We start from the raw sequence: 13,523 nt of genomic DNA on the forward strand, positions 1-13,523 counted from the left end.
AAAATAAGTCAGACTTCTTTCTGAGACACTATACAAAAATTAACTTAATATGAATCACAGACCTAAATGTAAGAACTAAAATTATAAAACTTTTAGAGTATAGTGCAATGGTGGCTCAGTGGCAGAATTCTTGCCTGCCATGCTAGAGACCTGGGTTTGAGTCCTAGAGCCTGCTCATGTTAAAAAAAAAAAAAAAAACAACTCTTAGAAGTAAATATAAGAGTAGATCTTTATGACCTTGGGTTAGGCAAAGCCTTCTTAGAAACGACTCTAAAAGCTTAAGTGACAAAATAAAAAGTAGATATATAGGACTTTGTCAAAATTAAAAACTTTTGTGCTTTAAAGGATACCACTAAGAAACACAACCCACAACATGAGAGAAAATATTGAAAATCACATATCTGATAAGGGACTTAGATAAAACATATACAGACCTCTTACAATTCAGCAATAAAAAGACAAGAAATGCAATTTAAAAATAGGCAAAGGATCTGAACAGACATTTCTCCAAAGAAGATATATAAAATGGTCAAAAATCATTTGAAAAGATGTTCAATATCATTATTAATCAGGGAAACGCAAATCAAATCATAATGAAATACCACTTCACATCCACTAAGATAGGTATAAAAAATACTGATAGTATATTGGTAAAGATATGAAGAAAATTGGAACCCTCTAGTGGGAATGGAAAATAGCATAGCGACTTTGGGAAACAGCTGGCAATTCCTCAAAAGATTAAACATATAGTTATCATATGACCCCACAATTCTACTCTTATGTATATACCCAAGAGAAATAAAAAACTGAATTGTATACTTCAACTTTAAATGGGTGAATTGTAAGGTATATGAATTATATGTCAATAAAACTGCTAATAAAATAACTATTTTGGTTTATATTTTTGCCCAAAGTAGAAATTCAGCATGGTTAGTATTTGTCTTTCCTTACATAAACATTAAATTAAATAACATCAAAAAAAGATGGTTCAATCACAAAGACATCTATATTACATTCTCCTTTTTGCTTTTTCCAGTGATATCATTTAATATATTTATTTTTCAAGTTTAGATCTATAATATAACTTGCACTTACACTGGAAATGCAATTTAAGAAAAAATATTCTGAACAGAGGATTAAAAAGATATTCACATTAAAGGATTCTCTAGAACAGATTAGTTAAAATAATGTTCTTAGTAGTTCCAATTATTTTTGTAAAAATAAAGATAGAGTCGTTGGGGAAACATCAGAATTCAACATATTCTATCAAGTTATGAAATGTGCTTTAACTAGAAAAGGTTCTACCATTATTTTAGCCTGAACTGTGGCTTTTGAACCTGATATCTCTGGTTTAATATCTTCATATAGACACTCCCACTCTACATGCTGATCATTTGTAGCTTTTTGGAAACATTCATTTAAAGTAGGAAGTAATTTTCAATTAAATAACTATATCAGACTTTAGCAATTTTACACATACACAAAAGCATATTGAAAAGAACTACCTTCTTAGAGAATCAAACATAAGGATTTCAGGTAATTTTCTAATTATTTTTATCTTGAAGACAAAGGACACAAATAAATTACAAGGGAGAAAAGAAAAGAGAAAAGGGGAAGAGTACTGGTTGAAATGTTTTCTGTATGTCAAAATATTAAGTGCTTTTTAGTGCAGAAAAAGAGATAAAGAAAAAAAGTACAAAAGAAAAACCAGGAGAGCCAAGCTGATGGTGTTTATATAAGTCACTGATTTCTCATAACACGCATATGAAAGGTCATGGGCAAAAAGATTTGTAATAAAGTCATGTTTAATACTGTTCTTAAATTTATCTATTTTACCTAGGTTAAACTATATGTGGAAAAGAAGATATAATAAACATAAACTTACATTCTTCTTCTTTAGGATCAAGCTGTGTAACACTAACAGATAAACGGTCCACACGTTCTTGCAATGAGTTAACTCGGAAGGAAAAACTATGCGCTTCATTGAATAATTCTCCAAATATATCTTCAGCATATTTACCTAAGCAAAAGTGAAAAATATATCATAAAATTTAATGTGATCAGAGACAAATACTGAAACATTTAGCATTTAAAAATGCTGTCCTGTTGAATCTGTCATTTATTTAGATCCATTTTCAACATTAAACCCTAGCCTAAAATAACCCAGTAGTGAAAGGGTGAGGAAAAAACACAAACCCTGAAAAACCTGGTTTTAAATCTTGAAGTCAACCATTTTTTACTGGGTGACGGGTTTGAAATGGAAATACTCCACCTACTTTATCCATATCTACCCACCAGTTGAGGGGTAGAGATTTTGATGCAAAAGTATAAAGAAATATGTCATTTAATTCCAAATCAACATTTGTACATAGAATCTACAGAAGACTGAATTTAAGGCCAAATGGTAGAATTCATGATTCTACAGAGACCTAGTAGATGACCTGCCTCAGGTGTCTGAAAACTTATGAGAGATTGTTTTAAAACTTTTAAAATTGTATATGTACAATATGTATATAAAACAAAGAAATGAAAAAGCAATAGTTTTCAAAGCATTGTTCAACAAGTGGTTATAGGACAGATCCCAGAATTTTTCCTTCTGCTGCTCCAAAATATAGGAGCTAGAGGGCTTAAATGTTTTTTTTTTATCATCACAATCAACTTTTTTCCTTCTTTTTTTGTGAAAAATAACATATATACAAACAAAAAAGATAAAGTTTCAAAGTACAGCACCACAATTACTTGTAGAACATATTTCAGACTTTGACATGGGTTATAATTTAAAAATTTTAGGTTTTTACTTCTAGCTGCTTCTAACATACCAGAGACCAAAAGAGGCATCAATTTAATGATTCAGCATTCATATTCATTTGTTAAATCCTATCTTCTATGTAGAACTCCACCATCACCTTTGATCTTTCCATCCCTCTCTTTAGGGGTGTTTGGGTTATGGAAATTCTAAATGTTTCATATTGGAAGAAAGGGTCTGTCACTAATATGGGGTAGGGAGATGTAACTATCTGATGTTCTGGAGGCTGGGATAGGTTTCAGGACTTAGGACCAGAGACCCATCTGGAGGTTGTAGGTTTCTGGCAAGTTAGTCCAGTGCCTGGAACACTTGTGGAATCTTACATATTGCCCTAGGTGTTCTTTAGGGTTGGCTGGAGTGGTCCTGGTTGGGAGTTGTATGGAGGTTAGTGTCTTCAGTCTGGCAACAGCCTGCAAGGAACAGGGAGGGGGAGGAAGTGCTAAGGAGGGGTGCAGGAGAGGTGGGGTGGGGGGTGTGAAGCAGGTATATGCACTGGGGGCTGGTGGGGTGGGGGCGCCGGGAGTGCAGAGAAGGGGAACAGATGACAGGGTTCAGTTGCTTGTGGTTTGGCCTGAGTCCCTGGTCACAGGGCTGCACTGGTGAGGGTAGCACACCCAAGGAATGTGGCCTGGTTTAGTTCCTAGCCGTGGGCTCCGTGGCTTTATACCTCTGTGCCAGCCTCCAGCTTTCTGCCTCTCAGCTCCTCAGCCTCTGCAACCAGACCGCCGCATGTGGTGCTGAACACTCTCCCAGGTCAGCCAAACTGCCACCTTAGTCACCCTCCTGTCCCTTCTCTAACTTTTCCATGGAGCAGGGCTAAGCTTGAGGCTACTCTAAATGGCCATCTTATTGGATGTCCCAAGAGATTTTTAAAAATATTTTTATTGATAAATCTTAACACACAAACATTCCATACATGGTGTACAATCAATGGCTCACAAATCATCACATGGTTGTGTATTCATCACTATGATCATTTTTTTGAACATGTACATCATTCCAGAAAAAGAGAGAAAATGAAAAAACTCACACATACATTCATTACCCCTTACCCCTCTCTCTCACTGACCACTGTATTTCCATCTACTTAATTTATTTGACTCTTTGTCCCTCCTTATTATTCATTTAATTTTTATCCATATTTTTTTACTCATCCATTCATAGCCTGGATAAAAGGAACAACAGACACAAGGTTTTCACAATCCCACAGTCATATTGTAAAAGTTGTATTTTTATACACTTGTCCTCAAGAATCAAGGCTACTAGAGTACAGCTCAACAATTTCAGGACTTCCCTCCAGCCACTCCAATACACCATAAACTAAAAATGAACATTTATACAATGCATAAGAATAACCTCCAGGATAACCTCTCAACTCTGAAATCTCTCAGCCACTGAAACTTTATTTTGTTTCATTTCTCTTGTCCCCCTTTTGGTCATGAAGGCTTTCTCAATCCCTTGATGCTGGATCCTGGTTTACCCCAGGATTTCTGTTCCACTTTGCCATGGAGATTTACACTCCGAGTCATGTCCTACATAGGGGGGTGGAGGGCAGTTAGTTCACTTGCTGTGTTGGCTTAGAAAGAGAGGTCACATCTGAGCCACAAAAGGGTATCTCTGGGGTGATTCTTAGGCATAATTTTCAGTAGGCTTATCCTATCCTTTGCAGGAATAAGTGTCATAGGGGCAAACCCTAAGATTGAGGGCTTGGCCTATTGATTTGGTTGGGTCCACTGCTTGCGAGAATATCAGAAATTCTCCAATGGGGAAGCTGAATATCTCCTCCTTTCTTCCCAGTCCCCTAAGGGGACCTTGCAAATACTCCTTTATTTACTGCCCAAATTACTCTGGGATATATTGGGGCATCATACTAACCTGGACAAACCAACAAAGTCTCACGCTCTATTTGAGAGTCCCTGTACTTGTGGTGTTCAACTAAACTGAACTACAAGTTAAATTAGGAAATGCACTACCCAAAATATAAATTTTGCACCAAATAAACACATGAAAGATATTTTACATCCACTTTTGTTCTGATTTCTAAGTAAGTTATAAATCTAAAATCACTGTATTTCTCTGGTCATATAAATTCTCCTCAACAAAAAAGGATAAACTAAGATAATCCCATTTTAAAAAGAGAAAATAGAAATTTATATGTAGTAAATAGCTTAGGTAGATGTCTTAGAAGACCTATAATGAAAGATATTCTAATGTACTTAGAATATATAAAGTAGTAAACACTTTCTTTCACCATAAAGATGACTCAATTACTTTCATTACCTTTGAATATTTTTAAATAATCTGATAGATGGTCTTCCTATATTGAGACCTATATTTTAAATATTTTTTATATTTTAAATCCAAATATAGTCTCTATATTAAAAACCTAATTTATATGTAAACTCTAGAAAGACAGTTCCTGTGAAAGAGAAGTAGTAAAATACTGAATGAATTCATTAATTTCAGCAGTTTACAATTGAGTAATGCTGTATTTTTTTCAAACCATTTCAACTTATTATCAATTAAACCAACAAACACTGAAGTCTCACCTTGTGCCAGGTGGCTGATATGACCTATTAAAAACACCAAAAAGTAAAACATAAAATTCCTATCCTGGAAGATTTTATAACCTATAAGTAAAAAAGATCAGAATTTTACTCCAAGCCCTCTATAATAAATTAAGAGAAAAAGGATAGTTTTATGTATATTCATTCAGATTTATCCTTTAAACAAAATTGACTAAAAATATCTAATGTGCTATATACTGTAACAGATCCTCGAGATTTAAAATTATTGGAAGATACTTGTGTGTTCTAGCCCCTCTGGATTGGCATTAGCCAAATAAGAATGATATTCTGATAGAGCCAACGGATTAATTTATATTGCCAACCTGCTTGTTAATTGTGTAGCCTGTATGAGCCTGTCTATATAAACACTTTCTACCACTCTTTGGAGCTCCCTTCTACTTTCTGGATGTGATACTACCTGATTCACAAATTGTTCAATAAAGCTGTGAGATTCTAATTTTTATGTTGTTGAAAAGTTTTTACTTTAACACAACTAACACTTTGGATGTGGGTTGGTGTTTGAGACACTTCCAGAGACACAATTTCTTTGAAAGATAAGGGAAATACCTAAAATGTCAGAAAAGGCATAAAGTTATTCATTTATTTAACAAATGTGAGGGATACAAATGATACGGATTCAGAGATGAAAGAGACAATTTCATCCCTAAAAGAGTTCAGTCTAATCCAAGCACCCTTAAATTACAGTCTATATACCATCTGAAATTACATGCAGATTTCTTAGTACATGTACATTTTCCTGGAGAGAGGGCTCATAGCTTTTTTTTTTTTTTTTTTTTTTTTGCATGGGCAGGCACTGGGAACCAAAGGGTTCACAGCTTTTTAATAGATTTTTTAAGAGCTTATGATCCCGCTTTGCAAGGTTAAGTGCCAAAGTACTTCAGTGGTACCAAAGCACTTGAGTTTATCCTATCCGTTCTCATTTCATACCTCTTCTTACTGACAAAGTCTACTTCCTTCTCCCAAAGAGAGGAGAAAGGAATGAACTTTGTAATGTTAAAACTGATTGTGCATGGATTTGAATTGCAACAAACCTTATTTTTATCATACCGATTCTCTACTCAAGAACCTACAACTTCTCCTTGTTATTTATGATGTTAAATCCAAATCCATTCTATGTCTTCCATAAACAGACTCCACCCTATTTATCCAATATTCATCCTCTTTAATTCCCTTTATGGTGAAAGAGTGTGGTAAAAAATCCCTCAGGTTATTGGGAGTCCGAAAGGTTGAGTAAGACAATGGTAAAATGGGAAAGAATTTTGGTATAGCAGAAGAATTGAATATAAAACTGAATTCTAGGCTTTCAGTAACTGCTCTGAAGTATTAGTGTTTGGAAACCTAATAATTAAACCTGTTTGAACTATCAAAGTAAAAGTAAACAGTCTCCAAGAGAGGGATCAATTGGTTATTTCATGGACATGATCTTCAGTACATGGGCTTATTTATTCTGGCTATCTGAAGCCTTTTAAATTTAATTCTACATTCTCAACTATGAAAGCTGGTAAAGCTGTTATAGCTTAATTTCGGGGAGTTAATTGTTACACCCTGCTACAACATTTTGTGGGTCTTCTCTTTGCTTTTGAATCTCTATGAACTGCTTAGAAAATAACTATATGGTTTCTGATTCCAAATCTGAAGCTCACAAAACCTAATTTAGTTATATTTTCACAATGTATTTATTTATGTTTTCAGAATTTGGCAACTATGATAGTTTAGAGCTATATGTATGCCAGAAAAAACATGCTCTTAAATTTAATTAATTCCTGTGGGTGTGAACCCATTGTAAGAAGGACCTTTTGATGAGGTTACTTCAGTCAAGTTGTGGACCACCTCAATCAGAATGGGTCTTAATCCTATCACTGGCATCCTTTCCAAGCAGAATGAAATTCAGACAGAGAAAAAGCCATGGGAGGCAAGAAGCTGAAATTCAACAGAACCTGGAAGAGAACAGTAAGGCCAAGAGAGGATGCTATGTGTATTTAATATGACAGAGGAGCCAAGGACCAAGGTCACCAGCACACTGCCAGGATACCAGTTTTTGGAAAGAAGGCATCATTTTGATGACACACTGATCTGGACTTTCGCTTAGCTTCAAAACTATGAGCTAATAAATTCCTATTCATTTAAGTCAACTCATTGTATGGTATTTGTTGCACGGTCAAGGAAACTAAAACAGCTACAATATGACCATCTGCTTGCTGATTAGATTTTTAAAAGTATTTAAATTTTCATCTTCATGTTATATAAAAAAATGGGTTAGTATTGCAAATTAACACCTGTAATAAATTAATTCTAAATCCTATATTGGGAATATACCTAACACAAGATACCTATATTAGAACCAAAACTTATTTTAATTTTGTTTAATAAACATATATATTTATATATCTTGAATTTGTAAACATTTTAACTTTTAATTGTTTAAGTAGAGCTTAGCATAAAGGAGACATAACATAGTTTATGTACTTCTGATATAAGAGTTCAAATTTGGATATTTGCTTTGTTCTCTTACACAAAGACTTCTGGTCTTAAACTTTTAAAAGGATTTAGATTTACTAATCATGAGGTCACCTACTTAGATACCAGAAAAGTATTGCATTGATGTTAAAATTTTCATGGCATTAGTTTTTAGTTATTTCTATTGATAGACTTTTGTGACACTAATTTTATTACTTTTATATATTTCCTGATTAAAATTGTTCACACAGTTCATTATTAGGAAGTGGCTGTTTTCTGTCTTTGATACAAAGTTGACTAACAAATATAAAAACTTTGAAAGGGATCAAATCATTAATTCTCTAAAACGAGGAGTCCAGCAGTTAACTTGGCTATGACACTCTTACATCTTACTGTCCAGTAACCTTTAGAAGAATCCAGGTTAATGCTTTATAAAACTTATATTAGAGACTTCCTAAACCAATAAATTAATTGTATATTTGAAACATATCTATAGAGTATACTAACAATCAAAACTTCTTATAAACTAAATGTTGAGCTCTTATGAAAAATCAGTTATTCCCTAAAGTTTATTTGCATTGTCTATTTATGTCTTTTATTGAAATATTAATAAAGGCTTTCTTTATATTTTCCAGGAATCTGTGTTTAAACAGCTATATACATTAACTACTCTGATAGTCAAAATGGAAGACATGAAAGAAGTATAGAATACAGTCCTTGCCTGAAAGTAGCATGTCTTTGCTGATTTCTAGAATATTTTATCCCTTTTTCATTGGTTCAATATTTGTTCAATATTTGTGTCTTTTTTTTTTTTTGTCTTTTGAGTGTGTGCCAGGCATTATTCTAGATATTTAACCTTCTACTTTGCCTTGTGTCAGTCCAAAGACCTCAATTTTCTACCATGCTCCCCAAGGATGTATCATGACATATTGCTGAGGATGAAAAGAAAATAATTTTGTTTAATAAATATTTTATCCATATCAATGCCATTTCTATGTGCTTATCATATATTTTGTTGATATACTCTAAATTTTATATGAAGTCATGTTACATTAGATACAGTGCTAGAACACAAAAATGTCAGCAAGATGTTTTTAAATTATATGGTTAATAAAGTATATGGGAAGTCTAAGACTCTTCTTCTGACTCTTCAAAAGTATGGTTCTATATTGCTGTCCCAAGGAAGAAACACATAAACAATACAGTATTATGTTAGTGATTCATTGCCAATGCCTGAAAAAACTAACCAACAAAAGAGACATGGAATATACTTAAATTCAAATATATAGCCCTTTAATTTAGACTTCATCTATTTCAAAGGCAATGCAAAAATTTAGTGCTAGCATCAAGAGCATTCAAATTAACTGCCAGTCTCCTCCTGGTCTAGTTCGCTAGTTGCTGGAATGCAATATACCAGAAACAGAATGGCTTTTAAAAAGGAGAATTTAATAAGCTGCCAGTTGACAGTTCTAAGGCCAAGAAAATGTCCCAATTACAACAAGTCTATAGAAATGTCCAATCTAAGGCATCCAGAGAAAGATACCTTGGTTCAAGAAGGCCTATAAAGTTCAGAGTTTCTCTCTCAAGTGGAAGAGCACATGGCGAACACAGTCAGAGATTCTCTCTCGTTTGGAAAGGCAAACAGTGAACATGGTCAGGGTTCCTCTTTCATCTGGAAGGGCACATGGTAAACATGGCATCATCTGCTAGCTTCTTCTCCTGGCTTCTTGTTTCATGAAGTTCCTTGGGAGGCGTTTTCCTTCTTCATCTCCAAAGTGCTGGCTGATGGACTCTCTGCTTTGTGGTGCTGCAGCATTCTCTGCTCTATCCAAATCTCCTTCATTCTCCAAAACATTTCCTCTTTTATAGGACTCCAGGAACTTCTCAAGACCCACCCAAATGGGTGGAGACATGTTGTCACCTAATCCAGCTTAACAACCACACTTGATTAAATCACATCTCCAGGGAGATATTCTGATTAATGTTTCAAACATAAGTATTGAATAGGGATTAGTCTGCCTTTATGAAATGGGATTTTGATTAAAACATGGCTTTTCTAGGGGACATACATCCTTTCAAACCAGCACACCTCCCCCAGCTGCCTGCCTCCTCCCCTACCTGCCTCTTCCATTGGCCTTTATCCTTTGGTTAACCTGCTTGCCTTTTGTCTTCTAGAGGCTAGGATCCTGTTTACTTGTTTGTACAACATCCTGCATATTAGACTTTTAACTGCTATCTTTTAGATAACTCACTTGAACAACCCAGCCCTCTGACTATTAACCAACCCATGCTTTTCACTTTACACATTTGAAAATATAAAAATTTTCCCTAGACTAATAAAATACATATAGACTAATTATATATATATATATAGAATGAGATACTAAGTCTGTCCCAAAACATAAAATAGCTCATAACTGTAAAAAGAGCAAGCAGCAATAAAAGCAGGCAAAAGTAGAACTTTTCTTGCCCAACTTTCAGAGCTCAAACCATACTTTAAATATAATCTCAATAATCCACTGGACTCCTATCCGTCGTGTAATTCTGCTTCTAGAAATTTTGCTCTAATTTCCTTTTTCAGAAGAAACACACAGAGGAAAAAAGAATCTGTAATAATCTACCATTTTTTTTAAACTACTCTACCAAGCTTTACCCCAAATAGACCCTAAAAATTTCTATTAAGGAATGTCTGTTACTGAAAGATAAACTCATTAAATGCTGCACAAAATAACATTTTCAAAGACTTGGCTGTAAGTTTAACTTAACTGTGAATTGCTTATATTTTATTTTCTAAATCACACATTAGTATTTGGTTTGAAAAAGACAAGTTTGATTAGACATGTCTGGCTCAATATTTCTTCCTTAATTCAGTAAATAAATATTTATTAAGTACCTACAGCATACAATGAATTATACTAGGAATTTGGGAGAATACAAGAATGATCAATGTCTCTGGTAGGAAATCGTTTTCAATTTAGTAACTGATGACTAAGGTGTTTATATACATTATTGTAATGCTTATTTTTGCTTAGTTCTAACTTAGCTCCACCCCTTTACATGTATTATAGTTGTTTATCATTGTTATTGTAATGATTACTTTAGCTTAGGCTCTACTTCTTTACATTTTGTAAATCTTAGTTGTTTACACTTGTTATTGTAACGGTAATAACACATCTCTCCTTGGTTGAATCCACAGAAACCCTAAACTCTTTAGACTCTGAAAGACAAACAACAGGCCAAAGGCCATCTGTTCTCCTTGTTTGGCATAGCAATAAACTTTTTCTCCTTTTGAAACCCTGGTGTCATAGATTGTCTGTTATGCATATTGGACTGAGAACTCCATTTGATTGGTATCAATTTGACAACTCTGGTGGGACATGAGGAATAAAGAGTCTGACTGCCCAAAATTCTGGAGCCCCATCTGGACAGGTAAGCATGGTAATCGAGTCTTTTATGGACATGTACTCTGTTAATCTAGAGGCTCTTCTTGCCCTGCCAGTGCCCCAGGCTCATTAGCTACTTGAAGTTTCAAATGGAGAAACTGTTCCAAATCCGGATGTCTAACTGGGTGAATAGGTCAATGAGGTAAACGTAGATCAGGAATATAGTATGGAGGGTTCAAGGCCACTGGATCAGATTTCAAGGTCAGTAACAGGTTCCAGGCCCTTGAGCCAGAATTTGAAGTCCTAGGACCCACTTCCAAAATGGTCTCTTTTTTCTCCGACCACTGCCCCTTCCTGAATTGTGAAGTATTGGATATATCTGGTACTGGAGATACAGTAAATGTTCAGTTTCTGTTTGATTGTTAATTGCTAATTCGTATGTTATTGAGATATATGTGTTAAGTGTTTTAATTGTTAATTGATGTGTTGTTTAAATATATAATGCGCTGTCTGTAATTGATGTTATTGCATTTGTATTGTTCAGTTGTTCCTAACTGGTTACTGAAACTCTTTAAAATGGGAAATTTTCATTCTGATAGCACTCTTGAATTTAGCTCTTTGGGCTGTATTTTGAAAAATTGGAAAGATTTTATGGAAATTTATGGATTTATAGAAAACCAACCAAACAAAAAGGTTTATTTCTGTAACATAGTCTGGCCTTACTATGATTAAGAATCAGGAGAGAAGTGCTGAGAATGGCTATATAGAAAAGAATAATATACTACGGCTAGAGTTGATCTGCAAAGGAGAGCAGAAATGGGATGAGATGATGCATGTTCAATCTTTTATTTTTCTCTTTCAGCAGTCAATACTAATGAGAAAATATAAAATTTTACCTATAAAGATTAGCAGAGAAAAGAAAAATGTTCTCTCTGATTCAAGTCTGGAGGATTCAATAGAGCCTTTATTACTCCTTCATATGCGCCACCTCCACTCTGTAAACTGAGGGTCCAGGAGATCCAGGAGGGGAGGAAGCTCCCCTGCTGCCTCTTCCTCCGCTGTATCTCCCTTTACTGGAGGTAAAAGAACCTGACATTGAAAGGGTCTCCCCCTCCTATACGCATCAGGTGCTCAATTGGCCAGGGTTGCTCTCTAAAACCAGTAACTGAGCCACCAGCAAAAATCCTACCTCTCTGGCAAGTGCCTATCAGAGTAGATGAACAGGGAGACTGGAGAGGATTCATATATGTGAATACACCATTTTCCACATCAGATTTATATCAATGAAAAAATAATACCCCACTCTATAAAGAAGACCCAAAGAATATGGGAACCTTAGTTGCTTCAATATTTGTAACATATAACCCAAATTGGGTTGATATTCAGGCCTTGTTAAATGCCTTTATTAACAGGAGAAGAACAGAGACGGGTAATAGAAAAGGCAAAGCAGGAAGCGCATAACAAACGAGGAGAAAATCCTGGCAGCCCAGTGTATGCTAGACCAAATTAAGTAATACTAATAAGGGATCCTGAATGAATCCAAATGATGTTGGTGACCACAATAAACTACAGCATTATAAAGAGTGTATTATGGCAGGCCTGTGAAAAAGGGTCCCTAAACCTATAAACTTATAAAAGATTAATAAAGTAATACAAAAGCCAAAGGAGAGTCCCTCAGATTTCCTTGAAAGAATTTATATTATTTATGAGTAGTACACTAATATAGATCCAGAAAGTCCAGAGTATGCCAGAAATTTAAATATGACTTTTTAACTCAGAATTTTCCTGATATAGGAGAAAGCTACAGGAAATTGACAATAGACTAGGCATGCCTATCTCTAGTTTAGTTAAAATCCTCTTTTAAGTTTGCAACAACAGTGATCAAGTACCAGTTAAAGAAGATTGGTACTTCCAAAAGCAAGCAGTGCTTGAGGATCACACCTTAAGAGGGCTCTAATGAACTAAGGACAATCAGGACAAGACAACAACAGGAAGGTAAGTCCCCAGTGTCCCCCTCAAGTGACTCTAGAAGTTCTTGGGATATTAGGAGCCAACCTAATTGTGCATACTGCAAGGATAGGGAGACGGGTACTAGAAGAGGGACTGCCCTACCCGCTTCCATGGAAAAAAACCCTAAGGAAAGGTGGGCAATCCAAATTCCAGATGCTCTAAACAGAGGATGTAGAGGACAGTGACCCGGAATGAAGGGGCCCAGGGGCTCTATGAGAAGACACACCATTTCTTTCAATCTCCCACCAGGAGCACTGGAAGATAATACAGGTGGGAAAA

General features: G+C 35.0%; 1 protein-coding gene across 3 annotated transcripts in view; it reads right to left on the reverse strand.

The window, feature by feature from the left end:
• WASF1 (WASP family member 1) overlaps positions 1–13,523 on the reverse strand; it is a 132,998-nt gene that overhangs the window by 16,878 nt on the left and 102,597 nt on the right. For all 3 annotated transcript variants that reach the window (XM_077162645.1, XM_077162646.1, XM_077162644.1), the window contains exon 3: positions 1,886–2,020. In XM_077162645.1, the coding sequence (XP_077018760.1) occupies positions 1,886–2,020 (135 nt within the window). The remainder of the gene's footprint in view (positions 1–1,885; positions 2,021–13,523) is intronic.

This window comes from Tamandua tetradactyla, chromosome 5, assembly GCF_023851605.1.
Source record: "Tamandua tetradactyla isolate mTamTet1 chromosome 5, mTamTet1.pri, whole genome shotgun sequence".
Classification (NCBI taxonomy): domain Eukaryota; kingdom Metazoa; phylum Chordata; class Mammalia; order Pilosa; family Myrmecophagidae; genus Tamandua; species Tamandua tetradactyla.